At 36.8% G+C, this 13,198-nt stretch overlaps 1 protein-coding gene across 3 annotated transcripts in view; it reads left to right on the top strand.

Annotated features, from left to right (window-relative positions):
* Positions 1-13,198, top strand: part of PAXBP1 (PAX3 and PAX7 binding protein 1) — a 38,977-nt gene that overhangs the window by 11,129 nt on the left and 14,650 nt on the right. For all 3 annotated transcript variants that reach the window (XM_033232341.1, XM_033232340.1, XM_033232342.1), the window contains exons 6-11: positions 671-888; positions 1,392-1,581; positions 5,615-5,738; positions 9,475-9,574; positions 9,662-9,777; positions 11,986-12,185. In XM_033232341.1, coding sequence (XP_033088232.1) covers positions 671-888; positions 1,392-1,581; positions 5,615-5,738; positions 9,475-9,574; positions 9,662-9,777; positions 11,986-12,185 — 948 coding nt within the window. The remainder of the gene's footprint in view (positions 1-670; positions 889-1,391; positions 1,582-5,614; positions 5,739-9,474; positions 9,575-9,661; positions 9,778-11,985; positions 12,186-13,198) is intronic.

Genomic DNA, 13,198 nt, shown 5'->3' with positions numbered 1-13,198 from the left:
ACAAGCCCTCCAGGTGATGCTGATGCACACTAAAGTTTGAGAACCATTGCTTTAAATGGATTTTTTTTGTGTGTATAGCTTATTTTTTTGGACTTTAAGAATTATTTTGAAGAAGATGGATTTCTCAATAATACAAAAATTTGAGATGGATGAAAAATATCTTCCCTAATAGTTAAAACAATTTGTTTTATAAAAGTAGGTAATACAGTGAGAAAAATTGCATAAACATAAACCTATTTTTGTTACTAATGTTTTGAGGCAGAATTCGCATACATTTGGGTGAAGTTAAGAAAATGACACAATAGAGAAAGTCTTGGACTGGATGTCAGGAGTTTTAGATTCTAATCTCTGGTTGCCCATTGATTCTGTGACCATGGGCAAGGCATTTATCCTCTTCCATTGATCAAAGGTGGCCTTAAATGATTTTTGATGTTCCTTCCAACTCTGAATGCTGTTTTTCTGAAAATTATTAGAAGTAAATGTAGTGATTCCACCAAGAGATATGACATTCATTTAATCCTGCTTTTATCTAATTTTGAAGAGTTCTGCAATTATTACATAATGTTTGACAAATAGGTATAATTTTTTGCTGATTTTTTTTAACCCTAAAGGCTTATTGTTTTCAAAGTTTTAACTACTGGATTTCATCTATATCCCATTTCTTTTCTAGGTTCAAGCCAGTCAGCCCACGGAAGTGAATATGTACTACCAGAACACTTACCAGACAATGCCTTACAGCTCATCCTATGGCATTCCTTATAGTTATACGGCCTATGGATCATCAGATGCCAAATCTCAAAAAACAGATAATACAGTCCCTTTCAAAACTCCCAGTAATGAGATGACTCCCGTTACTATTGATTTGGTAAAGAAACAGCTTAAAGACAGGTAGGGCAGATCAACTTCTTAAAGACCTGTCCGCTAGCTTTCTGTTCCCTCAGGCAACATGTAGTCTGGGGTAGCAGATGCAGAATATCAGCAAAGAAGATTCACTGGCCCAGCTTCAAAAGCTAAACAGAAGATGACTTCATACTTTGTTCTGCTACCTTCTTGGATTACTTCTGTGGAAGCCTCGAAAAGTTATAAAAAATGCCACTTCATGATCTTGTTGAAGACATTTCTGAGTTTCTACCTCTTGGACTCTGAAAAAGTGTAGTCACGCTATGGGGGGAAAAGCAAAACAGTGAGATTTTGGTTAGCCCGCAAAACTGCGAAATCTGTAAACTGCCATTTTTTGTTTTTTGAGAAAGCAGTACAGATGAAAAGATGCCATTCCAAATATTTTTATGTTCTAATAGTGGAACTAAATGCATATTTTAATATTGCAAGAGTCCTGACAGCATAGACCTTTGGATGTAAATGTGTTATATTTATCCTTTTGTGTTCCTAAGGTTGGACTCCATGAAAGAATTGCACAAAACAAATCGACAGCAGCATGAGAAACACCTGCAAAGCCGAGTGGACTCTACCAGGGCTATTGAAAGATTAGAAGGGTCTTCTGGGGGTATTGGTGAACGGTATAAATTTTTGCAAGAAATGCGAGGGTATGTCCAAGACTTGCTTGAGTGTTTCAGTGAAAAGGTAAGAATGCAAAAATATTAATCTCTTTGAATAAGGCAAAATTAGGGAGGTCTAGATGGCCTTGTGTAGAACATTCTGTAATTCTCAGAAAGTACCCACTGAACTCAACATTAGAAGTGATGAAAAGTCATGTTTCATTTTTCTTCACTTCATTAGTGGCATTATCTCTTAGGTGCAATATAATACCTTTGTTGAAAACAGAAATAAATATAATATCTTAAAGCACATTTAAATAAGACTTTGGAAAGTCTTATGTCAATATGGTGATAGATTATTATTGGCCTGTGCTGAATTCTTAGAAGATAAGGGACTCATCCGATAAAATTTTCTTTTATGGTTCAGGTTTAAACTTATTTTTAAGCTGTTTCTACAAGTAATTCTAAATGTGCATATAAAGTTGCAAATTTTTATTAAATTTTTTTTTTTTTAAACCTTGGGTGATTACCATGGTTGCTAATAGCTTTTATCTAAATAAGCCTATGCTTGATTCATTTCAGAAACCATTCATTGGATATCATTTTTCTAAGGTTTCATTTCTCCCAAATTTATTTTTTTCCAATAGGATAGTCAGTTGACAAAATGTTTTGCATTCTTATACCATTTATTGTTTACATTTAAAATTAGGTGCACACAGCTAATTTCTCAAATGACCTCCTAATTGATTTTTTTCTTTAAGATAAAATACTGGTTGAGGCACTGGTTTATAAGCATTCGTGGACTTTGCAGCCTTATCTTTAAAAAAAAAAATTTGAAGTGTGGTCCTTAAATATCCTGTCTGAACTTTGGATTGGAAGACACATTTCCCTTTGTTATTGACTATGTAGATTAGCTTAGAATCTGTAAGCGTATAGTGTGGTTAAATATGTATTTCAACTTTTATTATCTCTGTTGATTACTTGAATACCCTAAAACCAATAGCTGGGAAAAGCACATTGCCAGACTGTCTTCCTGATGGTTCTTTCTTCCCGATGGGCCTTTCTTCCTGATGGGTCTTAATGGTTCCAGTCAGTCTGTGGCCAGATTCAGGATGAGATAGCATTCACTATGTCCTCTCTGTAGGGTTTGACATGTTTTGTCTTTATCACCTGGTTTCTGGAGAAGCAGCTGCAGTCTGAGTTATGATACCACTTGTGGTATATCAGTTGCTTAGGGTGGGGAAGAAGTATAGGCTTGTCTGTATTCCTCTGTGCCGGAAGCTGGAGTCAAGATTGGAAGTGGAACCTAAGTGTCAAGAGTTGACAGATGTGTCCTTCCTACTGGCAAAACTCTTCTGAGCCCAGTGGGCATGGTGGGAGCTGGTCTCGTAACTTTTGTGACTAGAGAAAGGATCTTTTTCTTAAACTATACTTTGTGAGTTTATCCCTGGAGAGCTGCTTCTTGAAGTATCTTGGCGCTTGCTTTGGAACTTTCTTGAGTAAATTAAGATATTCATAATTGCAAACACAACTCTGAAAAATTTGACAGTAATATGGTCAGCTAGATCATACCAAAAGTAGGACAACCTAGTTTATAGTTTTTAATTGTTGAATTATTAGTGTACTTCATCTCTTGATTACCCTGTTCCTAGAGAAGTTTACTTAAGATTATGCTAACGTGGTTATACAGAGTCACTTAGATTTTTTGGAACAAATCTTAAACCTTATACAGTGACTACATTTTAATTAAAAGAGAGTTAGACATACCTTCATTTAAAGATGAGTATTATATTTCATTCTAACATTTTCATGTGTATTTCATTTTATTAAGTGTACTGCTTAGTTTAGATCTTTAGAAGATAATCTTAGAAAAAACAAAAAAGTACTGCTGAGTTGATAATATAAATTATTATATTGGAGATACTTAGAAATAATTGGATACTTTGAATCATTTTACCATAAGAATATTATTTCAGAGTTAAACTGTAAAAAGATAAAGATCCCTTTTTTTCCCTCTTTGCTTATGAAAGTTTAGTTGGTTTTTAAACTTAAGTTTTTTTTTTTTTTTTTTTTTGAGGCGGAGTCTCGCTCTGCCGCCCAGGCTGGAGTGCTGTGGCCGGATCTCGGCTCACTGCAAGCTCCGCCTCCGGGTTCACGCCATTCTCCTGCCTCAGCCTCCTGAGTAGCTGGGACTACAGGCGCCCGCAACCGCGCCCGGCTAATTTTTTTGTATTTTTAGTAGAGACGGGGTTTCACCATGGTCTCGATCTCCTGACCTTGTGATCCGCCCGCCTCGGCCTCCCAAAGTGCTGGGATTACAGGCGTGAGCCACCGCGCCCGGCAAACTTAAGTTTTAAATATTTGTAAATCATTTTAACTTGCCATTGCTTTTGTTTCCCTGTAATTATCTTTCTTGGGTTCTTTGCCTTAACTTTGGTCCTAAAATAGTAATAATTGGTAAGAGTTTTGAGTTTGGAGAGGATAAAGAAGTCGTCATGGTGCAAGACTCTTGAGATAATCAATATTGTTAAGAAACTTGAATGAGAGCTGACAGTCGGTTTAGGGCTTTTATTCTCAGTAGAGTTTTTCTCTGGACCTCCAGTAAAAGGCATTCCAGTTAATCTAAAGAGAAAAACTACATTGTCAGGATCTTAACTATCCATTGCAAATTGTATTCTGTATGATGCCAGCTTAGGTGGGTAGTTCTTACAGTACAGGAAGCTTAACAATCTCTAGGACTAAAAGATAAGAGAATGCCTCTTAGGCTCATTTATCTTCAGTACTTCATGGTTTTTTTTAAAAAAGTAATGAGGGCATGGGGAAGTGTAAATGGCAATGTGATGGCAGTAATTGCTGAAAACAAAATCAGATTATAGTAAAGTGTAATAATAGAGTCTCTGGACTCAGCTGTGAAGGATAATCATTGCAGATTTGGGGACATTGTTGCCCATGGTGTGGCATATTAAAGAGCAAAATAACTCCATTACTTTGACCTTTCTGTGAGCATTTGCTACTTTTGCAACGGAATCATGCAAGTATATAAAATTGCTTTTATTACAGACATCTTTGTATTCCACCTGCCTTTTTTTATTTTCCATTTGCAGTCTGTTCAGTTCAGGAAGCTGCTATAACATTTGGTGCCAGTGTTCCCAAACTCTAAATAATGTGTTTTCCATTTGCACTAACCATCAGGAAACTAGAATTTCTGGTTTCCTCAGGTATGTGTAGTGGTCATTAGTGTTATGTGAAAGTTTCATAGCATTTGTCTATAACATAAGGTATTTATAAAGAGAAAGTTTTCTGTTTTAAGTTAGCTCTCATGTTCTTTTGTATTCTATATGAATCAAGTAAATGCTTTAGGGATATTAACCTGGAAAAAATTATTGACTTTGTAAGCTCACAATTCATGTAAAGAAATTTTTATAAAATATGGAAGAATTTAAATATTTGACAGGAAGAGAACAACTTTCTAAATTTGTGATATATTGATTTCAGAGAGGTTAGTGATAGCTAGAAATTTTATTTGCCCTAATAATTATTTTGTTTACATTAAAAAATTTGTAATAAAGGTACAAAATAGTTAACAGATTAACGTACTTGGTACGTATGAGTGGCAGAGCAACTGAAATATCCAAAACTGGAGAATTAGCAGACTTTTTTTGTTCTTACCTAATCATAGAGCCATTGCACTTTTTTGGTATTGCACAGTGATAATGTTTTACTTTGAGCTACAAAAATCGCAAGGCACATAATGCTGCTGGAAAATTAAAAATAGATATTAAAAAGACTTCTAAGTACTTAAATATTCTCTAAAGGAAAAGCTCTAAAATTGTTGACATTTCTTTACTTGTTCTGTGAATACTGAAGTGCTACATTTCTTAACTAACGTTTGCTCCAATAACTAGGCACTGGACATTATAGCTCTATGCATGGATTAAAAGAAGAAGTGTCGTTTCCCAAATGTAAAACTGAATTTGCTACTTGTGTGCTGTTGGGGATTCATGATTATTCTGTCCGTAGAGAGGGTACTTTTTCAGAAATCCGGAAATAGTATGGAACCCTCAAATAAGTAAGCAGCTGAGGAGTTTGGTGTTACGGAGTGTGTTGTATTTTTACAGGTGCCACTGATTAATGAACTTGAATCAGCAATACATCAGCTGTACAAACAGCGAGCTTCACGCCTTGTCCAAAGACGACAAGATGATATTAAAGATGAATCTTCGGAGTTTTCAAGCCATTCAAGTCAGTCCATCTTGAAGGTTTTTATTATTCATTAAACAACCTTGTTTACATAGTGCAGCCTAATTGAAAATTAGAGATCTTGGAGCATTTTTTTTTTTTAAAGAAACAATTTCCTTGCTCTTGTGTCAGGTAGATCTAAAAATTGTAACAGTGTGTACTTGAATTGTGTTTAAGAAAATAGAGCTTTTGCTCAAAAACGTGGTAATATTCTGCCAGTCTTATTCTTCTTTGAGCATGTTTTTTCATTCTCCTTTAGAGGACAGAAAAGACATTATCAGTATTTTATGTTAAAACCATTATTTGTTTGGCCCTAGTTGTTTTTCCCCCCAATTTTCATTCAAAACACCAATACAAATAAATGCTTTTCTTGATCACAGTGAAAGAGTTTGAGTTTAGGGACTGGGACATTTTGTGGGTAAGGGGAGGGAAGCTATAACTTAACAAATGACACAACTCCAAGATTAAGAGAGTTTTGAGCTTCATCTTTTGGATAAAAAATGTTTTATATTTTCTTTTTAAATGTTTCTCTAGTTAGCCTTATATACTGGGTTTTTTAGTAAGTCAGTTGGTGCTTACAATTCCTGAAATTTTGTATAAAAATGGATAGAAATTGAATTGTACTTCCATCATGATGACGTGTGTTATGGAAAACACAGAATTAGAAACCCCTTGTTAAATAGTTCAGTGGAGGTCCTTTAACTAGATGTTTTAAACTTTTTAGTTCCTTTTTTTCCATTGCCCTCCATATTCTTGAGTGCGCTAATAGGAGTTTTCCTAGCGTGAATTCCTTGTGGTTTCTTTTGTCATTTCTTTGTTCCCTTTGTCAGCATTTCTCAAATGGAAGTGTGCATCCCAATTACCTGATACTCGTTTAGCATACGGATTTTCTGGTCCTATCCCCAGTGATTCTTACTAGGTCTTCAGCATCCAGAAAGTTGCATGTTAAACAACCTTTCCAGGTGATCAAATGCAAAGAGCTCTAATGTTACTCTTTCAGAAAGCAATGCTTTGCTGTACAGGGTCTCCTCTGAGTCAGAGAGACATAGGATCCCTGAAAAAGCATCCTTCTATATGTCAGATGGGTTTTGAAGAGGCATAAACAGATGGTAATACAGCCCTCATAGCTGAGGCAGACTCAGCTATGGGCCCTATAAGTGGCTGTGACCTTCTGTTTTTGCCACCGAATTTTAAACTGGATTATTGACATTAGCCACCTACATGACTAATGCATCCCTTCCAGATGACTTTTGATCTAGAAAACCAGATTTCTGGGGCAGATTGCAGGTAACCATTATATTACAAAAGGAGGTAATTTTCTTTTAAGTTAGATGGTTTGTGTGAGCTGTACATTTCGTCAAATACCTTTTCCCACCTGTAATTTGTTCTTGAGAATATGATGCCGTTTACTTGGAGGGAATTTGAAGGAAGAGTTGAATTATGTATACTAATTTGTTTGAAAGTTGGAAAGAAATTAAAAGATACTGGGAAAGTGAAAAATTCAGTCCTAGAGGGAGTATACATTAATTGCCAAAGATTTGAGGAAAATTACATGGGACGCTGGAGAATCAATTCATTTTCTGATCTGTTTTTTAAAGAAGTAAAGAATAGTCTGAAATTCATCTGTTTAGATTTATAAGCACTTATCTGCAATTACTGTGTATAATTCTTACAGAAATGGAGGAGGCTATCACTTGAGTCATGTTACACTCACCTGTCTCCTCCAGTGCACATTTTACAAAACCTATACGTGCAGCGATGTTTTAAGTATAATGATATTTTTAACAATATTTCTTGAATGAAGGAAAACTCTTGAGTCAGGAATTATTTTTATAGTTTGGGATATTTTAGCTAATTTATCTAGGGTGTGTAGTGAACTCACATCTAGGGCTAGGACATCTTTCTGGTTTAGTAATTTTTCATTCCAATTGTTGCACTCGGGAACATACCTCCTTCCTAATTTCAGAGCTATTTTGAAATATGAATTAAAAACTCAGTAAAAAAAAAAGTCAACTTTTAAAAATAGTAGGGTCTGGCCGGGCACGATGGCTCACACCTGTAATCCCAGCACTTTGAGAGGCCGAGGCGGAGTTGGAGACCAGCCTGGCCAACGTGGCAAAACCCCGTTTCTACTGAAAATACAAAAATTAGCTAGTGGCGGGTGCCTGTAATCCCAGCTACTCAGGAGGAAGCTGAGGCAGGAGAATAGCTTGAACCTGGGTGGCGGAGGTTGCAATGAACTGAGATTGTGCCATTGCACTCCAGTCTGGGCGACGAGCAAGACTCCGTCTCAAAAAATAAAATAAATAAATAAATAAATAAATAAATAGTAAGGCCTGGGATGGTTAGGATATTCTGAAGTAAGAGCTGATTTTTGGTTTTGTTTTTCCTCTTGGTGATTTTGGTGACACATCTCTCATATCAAGTAAAAAAATAGGCACGTCTTAACTTGGATGTCTTTCATCTTGCATGTGCTCACCTCCCTCCCCTCTCTCCCAATGCCTTGGGTTGTTTGCCTCCCCTTACTATCATGTCTTCATAGTGTGGAACTAAAACATAGAAATGAGGGAAGTATAGTGGACAGATGTTTCCCCCACCCTTTCTTCTACCTGGGCAAGAGATTAGGGGAGTCTTTTGATTAAAGAGAATAGGTCCAAAATAAAGACCCTGAAACACTAAAATCTAGGGGTCCCCAACAAAAGAACTGGCTCTGTACCTAGTGATCTGGTGGAGACACCTCTGTTAGACAGCTCCTGCCCACACACACAGCTTCCAATCTTGCTCTTCTACATGAACAGGCAGTTAACGATGATCAGAAGGACCAACCTGAGCAGTAGAACCAAAGGGACTGAGGAGACAGACAGTGCTGGTACAAGTATGCAAGTTTTCTGTGAACAGGATACTTTCAAACAGTTGGGAGCCCCAGGGAGATGACAGAAGGTATCCTATTCAGCAGCAGTATAGAATACTGTAGAAGAGGAATATTGTAAGAACAGGAACCATCGCTAGAAAACGAAAAACATGGTAACTGAACTACAAATAGGATTGGAAACTAAAGCTAGGAAATTACCCTAGAACGTTTTTTGACAAATGGAAAATAGGAAGGCAAATAAATAAATAAATAAATAAAACTATGCTGTGAAAGAGAAAGATTAGCATTGAGAAGGCAGAAGTTAGTCCTGCTCAGATACGGTTTTCAGTCTGTAGTGTTGCCTTGTTCTAAAAATAGTGATAGAAAACAAACTTCTACAAAGCAAAATTATAATAAATTCATTAAACTCTTGCAACAAAGCTGTTTTCTTATGTCTTCCTATGTTTTCCTGCTGTCATATCATTCAACATAATGCTTAAGGTCTTCTTCTTTAAAAGTGTAAAATACTATTTTTCCCATTGCACAGGTAATTTAGAGTTTTAATTTATTTGGTCATCGTGATAGCTATTCCTGATAGCTGTCCTGTTACTTAGACATAAAAATAGTGAGTAAGCCCAATTACATATTTGTAGGGTTGTTGAACTCTTAAAAAGAAATCACTTCTTTAATTTTTCTACTTTTTAAAATGGGAACGCAGAATAATACTGAAATTTGTTCTAAACTAAAATCCTGTCTGGTTTACCAGTTATTGCAGAATCTTGCCGTTGAGATTAGCAAGCAGTCTATCGTAATGGCTTATTCTGTGCAAACTCTTTCCTCAAGATTGTTGAAAGATGGCTTTTAATTTTAACTGTTGTTGTTTTGCAGACAAAGCTCTGATGGCACCAAATCTTGATTCCTTTGGACGCGATCGGGCACTGTATCAAGAGCATGCAAAACGTCGCATTGCAGAGCGGGAGGCCAGGAGGTAATTTTCAAAACCCTTGCTCTTGGCTTGTTTGGGAAGGGAGGAGTCTCTTTTATCTAGTTTGGGAACTTGATGTTTATTATTTAGGACTCGTCGTAGACAAGCCAGAGAGCAAACCGGTAAGATGGCAGATCACCTTGAAGGCCTTTCCAGTGATGATGAAGAAACTTCTACAGATATTACTAATTTCAATCTGGAAAAAGGTTAGACATTTATTTGGAAATAAGACTCACCATCAATTTAGTTTCTACTTGGGTATGGTTTTTACCATGAAATGGTTTGAATATTCATGGCCTCTGCATTAGAACCAGGCACTTCTTGTTTAATTGCAGAAACTTGCATGCCTTTTTATTAGTGAATATCATGATGAATTCTCAAAAATAGGGGTAACACCTTCTCATAGGGTATACTTAGTACTTGCATAATAAATGTTGTTACTCTTCCAAATGGTAGAATTTTAAATGACTGGAAATGTGTCAGGTCCTGAGGGCAACTCTCATTGCAGCCTGTCTGGTCTGGAAAGGTAAAGCTTGGCAGCAGAGCACTCAGCCCTGAAGGAAACTCTTGGGGAGTCATGAGTAATCTCACTTTAGAGGGTGGTTAGTACTATTATGTGCCAGGCATTTTCAGAAGGATCCCAAATAAAAGTCTTCATTTCCCACCATTGGCTATAATTGTTTGGAATTATATCAATTGCACACCATTTGGAACTTAGTTCGAGAAGCTTCTTTCTCTCACTTTTTTTTACAGTGAACATTTCTAAACAGAAAATTTGAAAGACTAGCACAGTGATCATCCACATACCTGTCACTCAGATAACAATGCTTATCATTTCACCAAGTTTGCCTGACTCTTTATACATGGAGATGTGTGTGTTTGTTGAACTATTTGAAAGTACCTTACATACCTCATGGCACTTCACTCCCCAAAATTTCAGTGTGTGTTTCCTATAAATGAGTATGTTTTTCTGTGTAATCACAGTACTATTATCTTTTTTTTTTTTTTTTTACAATGGCTATTCTGATTCTTTTTTTTAGCACAATAAGAAAATTAATAAATTTCTTAATATCATGTCCATATTTAATTTTCCTCAATGGCATCCTGGAAAAACCCTTTTTAGGAACTATTTTTATTTTGTTATTTTGTGGTTTTTGAAACCAGGATCCACCTAAGGTTCATGCTCTGCATTTGGTTGTTACATTTTAAAATCTAGAATAAATGAATAACCGTAAGTACTCCACGCATTCACACACCCACCCCTATTGTTTAAGACACTAGCTTTTTGAAGAGACCGGGCCACTTCTCTTATAGAATATCCTATATTCTAGACTGTTCTGTATGTTTCCTCATAGCATTGTTTAACTTGTTCTTTGATCCATTTCTTGTAAACTGGAATTTAGGTCTGAAGGCTTAATTAGATTTAAGTTAAACTTTTTTTTCCCCCAAGAATAATTTATACAGGATGCTGTTTCATACTGCCTAAAAGCACATGACAAATGTTAGACTGTCCCGCTATTAACATTGTTAAGATTGATCTTGCAGTAAAGGTTCTCAGAACTTTCTCTCTCCATTGTAAAGATTTCCTTTTCCCAAGTAATCTGGGACATCATAAGAGTATCTTATTCTTGGTCCAGCACAATGGCTCACACCTGTAATCCCAGCATTTTGGGAGGCCGAGGCAGGTGGACCACTTGAGGTCAGGAGTTCAAGACCAACTTGGCCCACATGATGAAACCCCCATTCTCTACTAAAAATACAAAAATTAGTTGGGCATGGTGGTACATACCTGTAATTCCAGCTACTCGGGAGGTTGAGGCAGGAGAATCACTTGAACCTAGGAGGCAGAGGTTGCAGTGAGCTGAGATTGTGCCACTTCACTCCAGCCTGGGTGACAGAGTGAGAATCTGTCTCAAAAAAAAAACTTAAATAACTTTTCACTTGAAGTTCTTAGCATCCATTCAACTGATGGTTGGCTAGGTCAGTTGTTATAATCACCAACAGAGTTTGAATGAAGCAGTGTGATTAGTGACAGATTATGATGCACAGCTGTTAATCTGTGCAGTGGTTTGTGGACTAGAAAGCTAGCAGTGCAATTACTCATGGCTAATATACTATGGTAACTGAAATTTGAACTGTCTTGTTTGGAAACAGGTGTTATTTAGCTAAATTTAGAAAAATTGTACATACTGGAACTGCAAAACAAGGACTGGCTGCACTCTAGTTTACATAAAAGAGAAATTGAAACATCAATTTATCTTTATTTTTTCTTCTAAATTATGACTAATAATTGGCCCTTTGTTAATTAGCATATCTCCTGATACTGAAGCAACAAAGAAAACAGAAAATATTGGACTTTTTTTTTCCTACTTCATACTAATGTATGGTTCTCTCTGGGGTTTTGTTGTTTTTAGATCGAATTTCAAAAGAATCCAGCAAAGTGTTTGAAGATGTCCTTGAAAGTTTCTATTCAATTGACTGTATTAAATCACAGTTTGAAGCATGGCGTTCAAAATACTACACGTCCTACAAGGATGCTTACATTGGCCTTTGTTTGCCAAAATTATTCAACCCCCTCATACGACTTCAGCTTCTCACTTGGACTCCTCTTGAGGTGAGTGGCTTCTGTCACTATTAGAAAGTGTTATAATTTGATACCTGGGTAATTTTAATCTCAGTGCTAGAGAAGTAAGCTTAAGCAAAATATTTTGCAGGGGTGATAGGGCATAGGCTGTAATTGATACAGGTTGTATCTGGTTATAATCTTATCTTTCCTTTTAAGTTTCATCTCTTCCCAGAAGAGCTGTGTGGTTTTTTTTTTTCAGTTTACATATAATTCTTTTTTCAGCCAGCTAAAATTATATGTAGTAACACTGGGATATGAACACAAATAGTAAGAACTTGGTCCTTTGATCCTAAAGGATCTCAGAACCAGATGGGAAAGCACAATGAGGCAGGTGTGAAATGAGGACGTGAACCAAGTCAGTGGTCATGGTGAGAAAAATTGATAGGCCAGGCATGGTGGCTCACGCTTGTAATCCTAACAGTTTGGGAGGCCAAGGCAGGAGGATTGTTTGAGCTCAGGAGTTCAAGACCAGTCTGGGCGACATAGCAAGACCTTGTCTCTATTTAAAAAAAAAAAAAAAAAATTAGCTATGGTGGTACGTGCTTGTATTCCCAGCTACTTGGGGGCCTGAGGCAGGATTGCTTGAGCCCAGGAGATTGAGGCTATAATGAGCTATGATTGTGCCACTGCACTCCAGCCTGGGTGATAGAACAAGACCTATCATAAGAAAAAAAAAAAAAAGAGATGAGGAGGTAGAATCAAGAGGACCTATTGGTCTGTCATAAAGAGAGGGGGCTAAGGGGTCTAGAATTGACTCTGGAGGTCTAGTGGTGATGTTTACAATGTGGTTTGAGAAGTTAAAAACGGACTTGGGTGAAGCTGTACACACGGTTGAGATTGGCTAGGTTGAATTTGTGGACTGTAAGGAAAATGGGGCTGAGGTTGAAGCCCTGGAAACACAACTGAAAAAAATGTGAGCTCTGAGAAGCATTCAGCTCACAGCTCCTATTTCCTGTGTGCTCTTGGCCAGACCTTCTGAAGTTTTGCTGTGTGAGTATCTT

This window comes from Trachypithecus francoisi, unplaced genomic scaffold, assembly GCF_009764315.1.
Source record: "Trachypithecus francoisi isolate TF-2019V2 unplaced genomic scaffold, Tfra_2.0 Lachesis_group14, whole genome shotgun sequence".
NCBI lineage: Eukaryota > Metazoa > Chordata > Mammalia > Primates > Cercopithecidae > Trachypithecus > Trachypithecus francoisi.
The sequence above is the reverse complement of the archived record's forward strand: the minus strand, read 5'-3'. Positions and strand labels throughout refer to the sequence as shown.